At 40.7% G+C, this 14,658-nt stretch overlaps 1 protein-coding gene across 1 annotated transcript; it reads left to right on the forward strand.

Annotated features, from left to right (window-relative positions):
- Nucleotides 1–2,682: 2,682 nt before the first annotated feature.
- LOC147617657 (uncharacterized) lies at nucleotides 2,683–3,237 on the forward strand. Its single transcript, XM_086775485.1, has one exon. It carries the CDS (start codon nucleotides 2,683–2,685, stop codon nucleotides 3,235–3,237), a length of 555 nt encoding a protein of 184 aa, XP_086631611.1.
- Nucleotides 3,238–14,658: the final 11,421 nt, after the last annotated feature.

Raw genomic sequence — 14,658 nt, forward strand, 5'->3', positions numbered from 1 at the left:
TAGCTATCACGTTAGAAACATTTTGGATAAGAGAATATCTTGTCCTTAAATAAATGCTTAATGACACATTTTGACCATAGGGATTGTGAAGGTTCAATAGAGCTACTAGATTTGGAGAATTCCAACTTGGGCACTCTACTACTTTGTGGACTTGGGGTCCTCTACAATAGAAGTATTGCAATGTGGATTGCACTTCTTTATGTGTAAATACTATTTTGGTCAAAATTTCTTGGTGAACTATCATGCTTAGTTGATTTAGCAATGAGAGCACATAGTTCACCAAATAGTTGGAGCACATAGTTCACAAGCAACTGGAGCACGTAGTCAAGCAGTTGAAAGCTAGGGTGGTGTTTGTACACTAAATGCATATGGATGTGCTATTCCTAAACCCTAAAGGCACATATTTTGTATGATTTGAATGGAAGCACATAGTTCAAAAGTAGCTAGAGCACATAGTTCATAAGCATCTAGAAGCTGGGGTGGTGTTTGTATTCTAAATGTAGATGGATGTGCTATGCCTAAATCCTAACAGCATTCTAGCATGCTCTTTTGAAGTTCAATTTTGTATGATTCAAAGAATGATCTCTCCTTGGCTTGTGTTGGCACATGTTTTAATAGGAGAGAGGTTATTTCAGAATGCTCATCTAATAACCCATCGTCTAACTAGATTGCCTTATTTGCTACATGATTTAAAGAATTATCTCTACGTGGCTTGTGTTGGCACATGCTTTAGTGGGAGGGAGGCAATTTCAAAATGCTCATCCAATTTTAGAATGCTCATCCAATAACCCATCATCTAACTAGATTGCCTCATTTACAAAATGAATTAAATGTATCCAAGTTTGAGATAGTAATTAGGATGTACAACTTGTTTTTCTTTAAGCCCATGAGGAAACAACATCTCATTTGATTTTCATTCAATTTCTCCCAATCTTCAATGTGATAATAATTAGGATGTACAACTTGTTTTTCTTTAAGCCCATGAGGAAATAACATCTCATTTGATTTTCATTCAATTTCTCCTAGTCTTCAATGTGAGTTCAAGGTTTTCATATGTACGATATAGTCTTATATGGTTTCCTCAGGTTCTCACTCTATCATATAGAGCTCATGTGCTCTGCACTCCAACATGGTCCGTACCTTGAATTACCTCAGTGTTTTGAAGATCACTTTTATCAAAGGTTTTAATGTTTGGAACCCTTGTCTTGCTCAACCTTCTAAGCATAAGCTAAAAACATATACTTTGGTCAGGCAACTAAGGTTTCCCATGGCCTCACATTTCAATTTAAATGTCTCGATAAATGTGATGAGATCTTGGGTTCCATCAAATTTGTGTATGAGCTTTGAGATTATCACAGCGGCCAAGATAATGTCCTAGTGTCTGATCCCATCTTAAAGTTGCCAGACTTCAGCATACCTTTTGAGGTGATTATCGATGCCAGTGGTTTTGCCATAGGCGGTGTTCTGATGCAGGAAGGTCATGCTGTGGCCTATGAGTCCAGAAAACTCCGAACACATGAGAAGAACTATGCCATCCATGACTTGGAATTGCTTACAGTCATTTATGCATTAAAGTTGTGTAAACATTACCTTCTAGGTCAAAGGTTTACCCTGGTGACTGATCATCAAATTCTGAAATGGATATTCACCCAGGATAACCTTAATATGCATCAAAGGAGATGGATGCAGACTCTCCAAGAGTTTGATTTTGAAATCAAGTACCGGCCAGGCAAGGCCAATGTGGTTGCTGATGCCTTAAGTCGGAAAGTGTCCCTGCTAGCAATCTCGGTGATCTCCAGCCCTCTGGTAGAGGAAGTCAAAGGGAAGATCAACCAAGACAGTTTCTTTGCCCCAATCATCGCCTTGCTTCATAAAGAGAGCAAGACTCCCAAGGAACTGAATATTGTGTAGGGGTATATGCTAACAAATGATTGCTTATACTTCAATAATCGGCTATGCATTCCTAAGGATGTGGATATCAGGAAAAGATTATTGGTAGAGGCACATGACAGTCCTATAGCTGGACATCCTGGTTACATAAAGACCTACATGTCAATCAAGAAGAGTTTCTTCTGGCCAGGCCTGAAAAGTGTTGTATTGCGTCATGTTCGCCAATGCCTTGTATGCCAAAGGCCGAAAGAGTTAAAATGCCTGGAACGTTGCAGCCTCTGGACATTCCATCAATGAAATGGGAATGTATAAGTATGGATTTTGTCACGGGTTTGCCTCTTGTTCAGTCTGGGTATAATTCAATCTTTATCGTGGTGGTTGATCGCCTCACAAAGGTTGCACATTTGATCCTTGTTAAGGTGACCTCTACCGCAATGGATATAGCTAAGGTCTTTATTAAAGAGATCTTTAGACTACATGGGTTACCAGGAGGATAGTCAGTGTAGAGATGCCAAATTTACATCGAGGTTCTGGACCGCCTTCTTTGAAGCTGTCGGTACATCCTTGAATCTCAGTATAGCCTATCACCCTGAGAGACTGATGGTCAAACTGAACGGGTCAACCAAGTGATCGAGGATATTCTCAGATCCTACTATGGACGGGAACCTCGTAAGTGGCTAAGTTACCTTCATTTGGTTGAGTTTGCTTTCCTATCATCGCAGCATTGGGATGAGTCCATTCAAGGCACTCTACGGTCAAAACTGCCTCACCCCCTTAACTTGGTCAGATCCAATGATCAGAGTAGAAGTGTCAAAGCAAATGCTTGATGAGATGGATCATCAGATGCAGGCTATCCGAAAGGATATTAAGGCAGCCCAAGATTGTCAGAAGCAGTATGCTGATGCAAAGCGGTCTGTGAGGACCTTTGAGGAAGGTGATATGGTATTTCTCCGAGTGCGACCCAAGCAAAGTTTCATATCCTTGGGCCAGTACAAAAAGCTCTCTCCAAGATATTGTGGTCCCTATGCAATCACTCGAAAGATCGGAGATCAAGCTTATGAGCTACTGTTACCACCTCAGCTAAAGGTACATAATGTTTTCCATGTCAGTTTGTTAAAGAAGTATGTACCTGATCCCAGTCACATCCTAGATGAAGATCAAATGACTTTTGCAGCTCAAGGTCAGCTCAAGCTAGAACCTGAAGAAATCTTAGATGTGCGCGAGAAGTCGCTCCGTAATCGTATTCTCCGTGAATACTTGGTCAAGTGGAAGTTTTATCCTGTTGAGGATGCCACTTGGGAAAAAGAGGAGGATCTAAGGAAGGATTATCCCCTATTCACAAGATGAGGACATCTCGAGTTTTTCAAGGGGGGAAGGATGTAAGAGAGAGGATGGAGGGGGACCCAAGGCCCCCCCCTTGAGCCCCATGGCCTATAAAAGCCATGGGGGGGAGCTGGGGTTGAAGGAAGCCCTCCCCCACCCCAAAGCCTTGTTTTTTTTCTTGGTGCCTTGCTTCCTTGCTCTTTGGGAGAATCCCTCTGCTGCTGCTGTAGATTTTCAAGCCAAGTTCCCATCTACATCTCTTTCCTGTTTGAACCCCAGTGGAGAAATGAAACCTCCCCCGTAAGCCCATGGTATTTTTGCTTATTCCCTTGCTTCTTCTACTCCCTGGAAAAAAGTGGTCTTGCTGCAGTAAATTTGGCCAACTTCAAGCCTCTCCTCCTCATGCATGCTTGAGCCTCCTTGTTGAGGGAAGAGGTCTACAGTGCTCCAGCCTTGTTGTGATTCTCTTTTGGTCTCCTTCCTCCTCCTTGTGAGTGTATAGACTGCCCAAAGATTTCAACTTGTCAAAAGTCTTCTTCTCATGCATGCTTGAAAACTCTTGTTGAAATAGAATCCCTACTGTTGTTGCTATAGCTTGTGTAAGCTCTCATTTGGGCTTTCTTCTACCCTCTTGTGAGTGCCCATATTACCCATTTGCTCCCAGCCATCCACAAGCTTCCTCCCTTGTATAATTGGGTTTCCAAATTGCAAGAAATCCTCACTATAATATAGCTTGTGTAACCGCTTCATTCCAAGGGTTGTACTCCCAAATTTCCGGGCATCCAAGCTTGTGGAGAATCGGAGACGACGCGGGCAAGTTGAAAGAAAGGACTGTTCACGGGAATTCCGGTAAAGACCGCTTCAACTCACTTAACATTTGAAGTAAGTGGTTTTCCCGTCATTTCCAGTATTTTTCCTTATAATTGAATCTTTAAATAATTAAAATTAAATAATTAGAATTAATCTAAGCAAAAATATAGATAATAAATATAGTAAATAAAATAGGAATAAAAATGGCTATGTCGAAAAATGAAGAGGAAGGGAAGTGGAAACTTTCTTACCCTGACAATAAAATAATAAGAGTATTTGTCAGTATTGAATAAATCCGGAAAGGTTAAGTAGAAATTGACTTTTTCCCATTTGGGTAAATCATGAGTCATTTAGGATTAAGTGCTCTCTCAGAAATAAGATGCCACCATTGGCTAAGGGGTTACCCCAACTTATACCCCGCCTTGAGTAAGTAGAAGTAAAAATAAGTATTCTTTTCCGTATTTCCTTGGCAAAATCCTAAATAGACCTTGCGGGAAATATACAAGCGGATGACCCAAAATTAAGAGTAATTTAATTATTGGAAAACCTTCCCCGAGAAGGTCATGGATACCTGGAAATAAATTATCCAGTCTAGGATAATTAGACCATGAATTAAACACTTCTCCTTAATAGGAGAATGTGATTATTGGACCTCTCTTGAATGAGAAAAGGGAGCCACCCCAGTGGGAGTTGTTGAGAGATGTAATCGTGGTGTTGTGTGTATGTGAGAAAGCACCCTAGAGGTGCAAGATATTGTGTGTATGTGTATATGTGGGAAAGCACTCTAGAAGTGCAAGATATTGTGGTGAGATGGAATGCCACATGTAATATTGTATGGTGTGTGAGTGTTGACCAAAAGAAGTGGAAAAGGAGTTGCCACATGGATGATGATGTGTAAAGTGGGATAAGGCTAGAAAGCCTATATCATTGTATGGTTCATTGTGATATGCAATACAAGGGAATAGTGTTGAGTGTGCAATCTCCCTCTCTCTCTAGTCATGGAGTTTTTAGTGTGGTTTAATCCACCTTAATCTTATGCTTAATCTATGTCCTTCACCATGACCAATCCCATTTCTAGAATCTTAACATGGTATCAGAGCCAAATGGGCTCTTGGTCATGGGTGATTATTATGTATATTAGCTTGGTTGTGTGTTTCTTTGATTAAGCATTATTTTCAGCTTATTATGAAAAAAAAAAAATTTATGCACACTCATATTATCATTTGGATTTGCATGTGTGAGGATTTGAGAGAGATTTGGAGCTACCATTCTCAAGTTTGAGAGGAGATTTGCAACAAGGAGGTTGCATAGAAGCTGCCCAAGAGAGTTGCAAATGGAGTTTTGCAACATAGAGAGCTTGCTCATCATCAAGGAAGCTGAAAATGGAGATTTCAGCATTATGAAGGCTATGGAGTCTTCATCATCGTCAAGGAGAAGCTGCCAAGAGAAGATATGCTGCTGATTATGCCTCAAGAAGGTTGGTTTTGTGAAGTTTTGCCTCAAAGTTTTGTGTTTGAGCATGGAAAAATGCTCAATGTATAAGGGTTGCTTGATGGGATGGAAGAATCCCAAGGTTCTTTGCTTCCAAGCAAAGAGTGTAAGAGGTGCAATGCTTGTCTAAGAAGGGACAAGCGGTTATGGGCTTGGAAGAAGTCCATGGTTGAGCACATTGGAAAGAGTGATGCTCATGGTTTTGCTCATAGAAGATGGGCAATGTTTGGTGGAAGCTTTTGGAGTTTTCACATTGATTTGCACCTATGGTTTCATTTGAGAGACCATGTGAAGATGCACCCTTGAAGTTTGTATGCAAGAAAAAGCATAGAGAGTGCAAGTTCATTTGGGAACTTGCAAGGCCATGTTGATGGCTATGGGAGAAACCTCAATGAGAGAGGTTTAGAAGAGGCAAAGAGACTGAAACAAGAAGGAGATGCATGTTAGAGCTCAAATTGGGGAGCTCTTGAAGGCCAGATGGATGGCTTGGGATGCCTCAAAGGGAGGCAAATGCATGAAATTGCAGAGAGAGAGTATTTGAAAGCTGAATGATGGAGCTTCATCAAGAGGGTGCAACCAGGAATCTTGATATTAAAGCCTTATAGGAGGCTGTTTGAACCTCAATTGGAGGTGTGTGAGGGAAACATATGCAACATAAGTAATGCTTCTAAGGAGCAGGTAGTAAGGGTACCAATAATAGAAGCTCTGAAAGCCAGCCACCATTGGAGGAGGCAGCACCAATGTGGAAGTAGCATAAAAGAAGTGAGCTGTGAGTGAGAGATGGCGAGTAGCAGCAAGATCAGGTATAGGCACCTTGGGGGCGGACGGGTCTAAAAGTGAGCAGCTGTCGTACGAGGCGTGGGTGAGCTTCATGTAGCAATAGATAACTACATTCGAAGAGCAGTGGAGAGCTCACAGTATTGGCCAATGGCTATGAAAGTGTTGGAGCAGCGCCAGCGCCTACCTTCAGAGAAGCGCACAGACGAGAGAGAGCTCGAGCAAGCATGAAGCAGTGATAGCAAACCTCCACTGTAGAGCAAACAACAGGCAAGCGGCCAACGTTCAGGAGAGCCAAGCAGATTGGTGATGCCTCGCTTGAAGGCACAGCCCGTCAAGGAGGCTGGGAAATTGGTGACGTCTCGCTTGAAGGAAAGCAGAGCCCGTGCAGAGAAAGGTGTAGTATTTAGCAATTCAATGAGCAGTAAAGCTTGTAGAGCGAGCAAAAGCCAGCTATGGCGGGTGTGTGAAGGTTGAAGAAGACAATGACCTATCCACAAAATGGGTCCCACCTCTAGCACGCAATTATTGGTAGCGAAACACTCAGCAAGCTGGATTTCGTAGAGAATCAGATTCAATTTTGATTTTTTTCCAAAATTTAACCTTTAGTGGTTTTAAAAATTCATTCACACAAAAGACCTCATAAAGCCCTTGTTCACATGCTTTTTAAGAAGCATGTACTTTGCAATTGATCATACACTCACATGAGTTCTCCGCCCGGCTTTGACCAAAAAGGCTGTGTAATTTGTAATTTTATTTATTTTTCACCCCGATGATGGACAAATCGTCCACGAGCGCGTGCTCAAAACAAAAATTTTGTAATCATCCATGGTATGAGGGTAACCATGCCCGAGCTCACCGAGAAGCTCAAAATGGTTGTTGTGATGTGTGCGGCATGAGCGATGCACGTGTGAGGTGCATGCGCATGGGTTGGATCCCACCCGAACTTCCATGTTCAAATCGGACTCAGTGGTTCCGCTGTGAGCGACGAGTCGACTCAAAATGGACTAGGTGTCTAAGATGGTAGACACGGGCACACATGTTTGGATGATGGACACTCCAATGTATCATTGAGGGGGAGTGTTGAGAGATAGCGATTGCGTTTGTGCAATGCTACATTGTATGGATGATGGATGATGGGTGAGTTGTAGAACACCTCGATTAAGAGGGGGTGTTGAGAGATGTAATCGTGGTGTTGTGTGTATGTGAGAAAGCACCCTAGAGGTGCAAGATATTGTGTGTATGTGTATATGTGGGAAAGCACTCTAGAAGTGCAAGATATTGTGGTGAGATGGAATGCCACATGTAATATTGTATGGTGTGTGAGTGTTGACCAAAAGAAGTGGAAAAGGAGTTGCCACATGGATGATGATGTGTAAAGTGGGATAAGGCTAGAAAGCCTATATCATTGTATGGTTCATTGTGATATGCAATACAAGGGAATAGTGTTGAGTGTGCAATCTCCCTCTCTCTCTAGTCATGGAGTTTTTAGTGTGGTTTAATCCACCTTAATCTATGTCCTTCACCATGACCAATCCCATTTCTAGAATCTTAACAGGAGTGTGGTGCCCCCTTGGAATTAATCGTGGACAAGTCGTCCTCCGGGGTAAAAGAAGACCCTAAGTGAACTAATACGGGGCTAGCCTAACATTAGGAGTCCCCCGGGTTAAGCTAGACTTGATATTCACCCATTGGGGTGAAGTTAGAGGAGAAAGACTCCTGGAGTAGTTCTCTCCCATACCAGCATAGGTCTCCGGACATGCGTATTCTATTGTTTGTTGGGAAAAATCTACTTGCTATGGATTACCACTAGTTTGAGAAGAGATTGTTTGTGCATCTTTTGGTTTTCATGAGCATGTGTTTATGTTGCACACATGACCACATGCATTGAGATTTGGATATCCATGGATCAGGTGACGATGAGCTATGCCATCCCTACTTGTTGCCGTGTGGGTGCCACCCGCCGGGTGCCCCGCATGAAGACGTTCCGAGGTAGAGACCCCCCTCGGGTGGAACGTGGGGTGTACTCCCGCCAACCACAAGGACTTTGAGGGCCATCGAAGCGGCCGTGGGATCCTATACGGAGTGGGGTTGAGTCATCGAGCGTGCGCTCTCCCATACAGCGAGTTATGTACGGATGATAAGCTAATGGAGGATGGGAATTGTGGTAATGAAGACCCTCGTAGGCCATCACCCACGGTCTATCATGTAGATATAGTCCTCACATGATAGACCGGCAACTATATACTGCTCATGTTGTCACAGTACATGACAACCTTCCCATCATGATGCTCATCAAGATCTATAAGTAGCTTTTTCAGCCACATAACATCACATGCAGCCAAAGCTGCTCCTCTATACTCAGCCTGTGTGCTGGACAAAGCAACGGTGGGTTGCTTCTTGCTACTCCAGCTAACCACTGCACTCCCAAAAGTAAAAGCATAACCACTAGTAGATCTCCTATCATAGGAGCTACCTACCCAATCTGCATCTGTGTAGCCATGCACATCCAACTCTTTCCCATGTACATAGAATAAACCATAATGTGATGTGGCTTTCACATATATCATAATCCTCCTCACTGCATCTAGATGTGACTTCCTTAGACTCTACATGAACTGGCTATAATGAGTCCAACTGCATAACTGAGATCCGATCTTGTTATGGTCAAGTAGATCAAGCTACCAACCATTTTCTTGTACATTGTAACATCATCCAACTCATCTCCCAAATCAGCCCGCGGCTTTACATTTTGTTCCAAAGGCATAATCATAGGCTTGCTACCTGTCACCATGCCATACTTTGCCAATATTTTCAAGGCATATTGCCTTTGGACCAGCCATATACCATCTTTGCTTCTCACAACTTCAATACCCAAGAAGTATCTCAAATCTTCCAAATCCTTCATATCAAATTCTGCATATAGCATCTCTTTGACCTTGGCAATATCCTTGCCAGAATCACCTGTCACACAATCAAGTCATCAACATAGATGACTATGACCACAATACCTCTCTCTGTCTTTTTCATATATAATGAAGAATCTGAAGTACCAATAGAAAACCCAATGCTCATGAGGTATTTACTGATTTTGTCACTCCAAGCACGTGGTGCTTGCTTCAATCCATAGAGTTTCTTCAACCTGCAAACATATGTAGGATGATGAGGGTGTACAAACCGCTTTGGATGTTCCATATAGACTTCCTCTTGTAGTTCCACATTCAAGAATGCATTTTTAACATCCATTTGATGTAACTCTTGGCCTTTTGAGGCTATAAGATCCCTATACTGGGAACATTGTAATAATTATTGTGCATATAAAAATTGTCCAGGATATGAATAAAATTAACAATGGGCCTGCACATTGTTCAAAATATTTGGCCTTGTGCAGTGATCAAGAGTAAGGAGAAATTAAATCCAAAATGAGGTGCCTTGTCAGTAAAATGGTCCCTGACCCTGTGCAAATTATAATTGAATGTTATGGCCATTATTTTAACCTAAGGTTGGATAAATATTAATCTTGGAAACACCTTAGTAATATGGGAAAATTAAGGATGAATTATGGGTTTCAAATTAAATACCAAACCCAAAGGTGAAGCCTTTGGGGAGAAAAATGCATATTTTTCTTAATAAAAATAATTAGATATTATGGATCCCCAGCATTTACACCTGATGGGGCATTGATAGATGGGATGGGATAAGAAAGTGAAAGAAAATCCCATGCAAGATATTCCCCCATCAAAAATTTATCAAAGGTCTCAGTTACATCAAACTTACAGGTGTAAGTAGAGGTGTAAGACTTGATGTTTGCTTATTTTAATCATTTCTGAAATAAAACTTTTTCCAATATTTACCCCTTTCAAACACTTGGAAGGAGCATGAGTTAGTGGGGCTAATAGGTTAGAATAGTTAGTAAAAATACTATATAATAATATTATATTATTATAATAGTGACTTAAGTCACTTGAGGGGGTTACTCAACCCCCTCCCCCATCATGAACAGAGGCGGCAGCATGCGCCTGCTGGTCGCCTCTATCCAGGAGGAGTGGGGTGCTTCACCCCCCCCTAGTGGCTTCCCCTGGCCTATAAAAGGTCCAAGGGGTATAGTGGGCTGAAGGAGAAGCCCCCCCACTCTTCATAGGTGCCCCTCTGCATTTTGCTTGTGCTTGGCCTTGTGAGCAAGCTCTCCCCTGCTGGACACTCTGAGGCCAGCCCTTCAAGCTTCTTCCCTACTGTGGAGAAGCCTTGTTGGAGGAGAAGCCCTACCTCCCTCCTAGTTGCATTTCTTTGCCTTCTTCTTGCATTGAAGCTCCATTGCTTGTTGAAGAGTTCCATCTTGCTACAGCAGTAGTAAAAAGGTGGTAAAAAAAAAAACTACAAGCTCTCCCCACTTGTGAATGTTCACAGTAGACAGTAAAGCTCACCCTTGCCTTACCTTTTTTGTTGTAGCCTTCCCCATTCTCTGTGTGAGTTAGAGTGCCATAGAGAGAAATAATGAGAAGACTGACATAGAGAGAAGACTGACATAGAGAGAAATAAAGAAAAGGAATATTCTTATGCAAAAGAGATGAGTTATAGTGGTTTGTTATTACAACTATTAAATACTTATCTTTGGAAATTTATATGACATAATTTTATATACAAATGGTAGGCTAATTAATTTAAAGAGTGTGTGCTATGGTTCCTTGAGCATAGGTGTATCAATAGTAGTCGGCTTTGCAAAGAACTATACATTTAAAGAGCAGAATGAGATTCAATCCTCCATGCATTAGCAATCATTGCAAAGAACTATACATTTAAAGAGCAGAATGAGATTCAATCCTCCATGCATTAGCAATCATTGCAAAGAACTATACATTTAAAGAGCAGAATGAGATTCAATCCATGCATTGGCAATCAAGCCAAGTTACCTTTTTTGTTCACATCACATATATGTGGCATTCTGGTGATGTGCAAAATACCTTCCATTTCTTTGTTTCAAATGATAGAGTCCATGATAGCTTTTATGTTCAACATTGCTTTATGTTACATTATGCATGGCTATAGGAGAGCAAGGACTCTCATTGATGTAGCATTGGGTTTGGTTTGATGGTGCTACTTCCCAAGTCAAGGACAAAAGGTGATTCTACTTTGTAGCCAGATATGCAAGACTCACAAACATGATGTTGATGACCTAGCTAGAATTTCTTTGGTTCTTGGCATGGTAAGGGTGAGCATGATAAGGCTAGTGTTGTTGTAAAGACAATTTTAATGCATGAACAGCTAAAGATAGATGGAACAAAATTAGAAAGTGTTGCAGATGTTGTGGCCTTCTTGAGAGATAACTTGTCTCACATTGCCAAATTGAGCTATGTATCCAAAGAGAGGGATGTAATAAGAGTGTGTTTTGGGAGATCAAAGAAGGCAAGGTTGGTAGATCCAATAAATGGGACTATAAATGCAATAAATGGGATTAGTAAACACATTGAGAAGACTTGCTCCTTGCACAATGTTTAGGGGTATTTAAAAGATGATGGTAGGACACTTAGAACAATGAGCCTCTCTTGTTATTGTAATGTTTGCATGCAAGGTGACTGAAATAGATAATCAACAAATCACATGTTAAGCCATGGATCTATTATACAATCATTCCCATTCTAGTAAGGAAGAGGAAGAAGAAGAGGAGATTGCTACATATGAAGATCTTTCTAACACCCTAAGCGATGCACTTTACCTTGATGACAATTTTGTTGTGAATGCAGAGCTAGGAAATAAAGAATGGGGTGGCTAAACAACGAGCACAATTGAGCAAGCAAATTCATGTTCTTATTTTTCTTCCTACCCTAAGCAGTAGATTCATGAATTCCTTAACTTAAATTCAAATATGTACTCACACTGTAGTTGGATATCTTACAAAGATATCAAAGAGGGCACGGTGGTGGAGAGAACAAGTTTAGAGCAAAGGAATTGTGGGTTGGGTTATCATCAATTTGGTTATCTTTTATAAAGTTCAAAGGAGACTACAAAATTAGCTCATGAATAATGCCCACAAATATCTGAATCACATACCTACATTAGATATAAAAATAAGTAGTCTTTTAATATCCCATTCATCAAAAGTATAATTTAAAATTATTTTATTATATTAATCAAAATATTATAAAATTAAAATAAGATTTTAAAAGATTATATAAAAGTATTTTTTACTTTTTATTTTAATTGATCATGAAAAAATGAGCATTTTTGCTTTTTAGAGCTCATTAACCTTGAGCTACGGTTTAAAAGTTATGGTCATTTTTCCAACGCTATCCAGACTTGATGTTTAACTATGTTCAACATGATTGATATCCAAGTCCACATAAGGACATGACCAAGACCCTATTTGGAAAAAAAATTCAAAAAGGTCTTGATCGTGGCCTTATCTTGACTTGGATATCAATCATGCTAAGCGTAGTTGAAAATCGGCTCTGGATAGAGATGAAAAAATGGTCATAATTTTTAAACCGTAACTTGGATTGATGAGCTATAAAAAGGAAAAACGCTCAATTTTTTGTGCTCTATTCAAATATGAAGTTAAATTTAAATTTTAAAAAATATTTTTGAAACTTTTTAAATTGTATAATATTTTGCTTAGTATAATACTCATGAGAAGATCCAAAAGATACTAAGACTATGGTTGGTTCATCAAAATCCTATTGACATTATTCTTGTAAAGAAACAAGAAGAAGAAGAAGCAACACACACACCAGCAAAGACCCAAACCCTAATGTAGAGCCGAGGAGCTTGATATCTCAACACTCCCCCTCAAGCTTAACATGTCCATCTCTAGTACTCCAAGTCTGTCTCTGACGTACTCATACTTCTCTTTACCCAATGGTTTGGTAAAGATATCTACAACCTGCTCTTCAGTTCTCACATATGCTAAGTCAAGCTGCCCATCAAGAACTTTCTCTCGCACATAATAATAGTGAACCTCTATGTGCTTGGTCCTCGCATGATAGACCGGATTACTAGCCAACTGTATGCTGCTCATGTTGTCACAGTACATGACAACCTTCCCATCATGATGCTCACCAAGATCTGCAAGTAGCTTTTTTAGCCACATAACATCACATGCAACCAAAGCTGCTCCTCTATACTCAGCCTCTGTGCTGAACAAAGCAACGGTGGGTTGCTTCTTGCTACTCCAGCTAACCACTGCACTCCCAAAAGTGAAAGCATAACCATTAGTAGATCTCCTATCATAGGAGCTACCTGCCCAATCTGCATCTGTGTAACCATGCACATCTAACTCTTTGACATGTGCATAGAATAAACCATAATGCGCTATGGCTTTCACATATCTCATAATCCTCCTCACTACATCTAGATGTGGCTTGCTTGGACTCTGCATAAACTGGATAATGAGTCCAACTGCATAACTGAGGTCCGGTCTTGTTATGGTCAAGTAGATCAAGCTACCAACCATTTTCCTGTACATTTTTAACATCATCCAACTCATCTCCCAAATCAGCCCGTAGCTTTACATTTTGTTCCAAAGGTGTACTCATAGGCTTACTACCTGTCATACCATACTTTGCCAACATTTCCAAGGCATATTGCCTTTGGACCAACCATATACCATCTTTGCTTCTCACAACTTCAATGTCCAAGAAGTATCTCAATTCTCCCAAATCCTTCATGTCAAATTCTGTACATAGCATCTCTTTGACCTTGGCAATATCCTTGCCAGAATCACCTGTCACAATCAAGTCATCAACATAGATGACTATGACCACAATACCTCTTTTTGTCTTCTTCACATACAATGAAGAATCTCAAGTACCAAACAGAAAACCCAATGCTCCTGAGGTATTTGCTGATTTTGTCACTCCAAGCACATGGTGCTTGCTTCAATCCATAGAGTGCTTTCTTTAACTTGCAAACATATGTGGGATGGTGAGGGTGTACAAACCCCTCTGGCTATTCCATATAAACTTCCTCTTGTAGTTCACCATTCAAGAATGCATTTTTGACATCCATTTGATGTAACTCCCAGCCCTTTGAGGCTGCCATAGAGATGACTGATCTCACGGTTGCCATCTTGGCAACGGGACTAAACGTCTCATCATAATCAATTCCATGTGTCTGTGCATATCCCTTTGCGACCAGTTTTATACCTTTCAATCAATCCTTGTGAGTTACATTTCACCTTGTAGACCCATTTGCAACCTATAGCATTCTTTCCACTTGGTAGTGGAACTAAATCCCATGTTCCATTGTGACTCAATGCATCCATTTCTTCCCTCATGGCCTTGTCCCATACATGCTTTCCATTTGCTTCTTCAAAGCATGTTGGTTCCTCATGCTTTAGCATAGATGTCATGTATACATAATGCATTGCATAAC

The sequence above is a fragment of the Cibotium barometz genome, chromosome 36 (assembly GCF_041138505.1).
Source record: "Cibotium barometz isolate CiBa-2024 chromosome 36, ASM4113850v1, whole genome shotgun sequence".
Classification (NCBI taxonomy): Eukaryota; Viridiplantae; Streptophyta; class Polypodiopsida; order Cyatheales; family Cibotiaceae; genus Cibotium; species Cibotium barometz.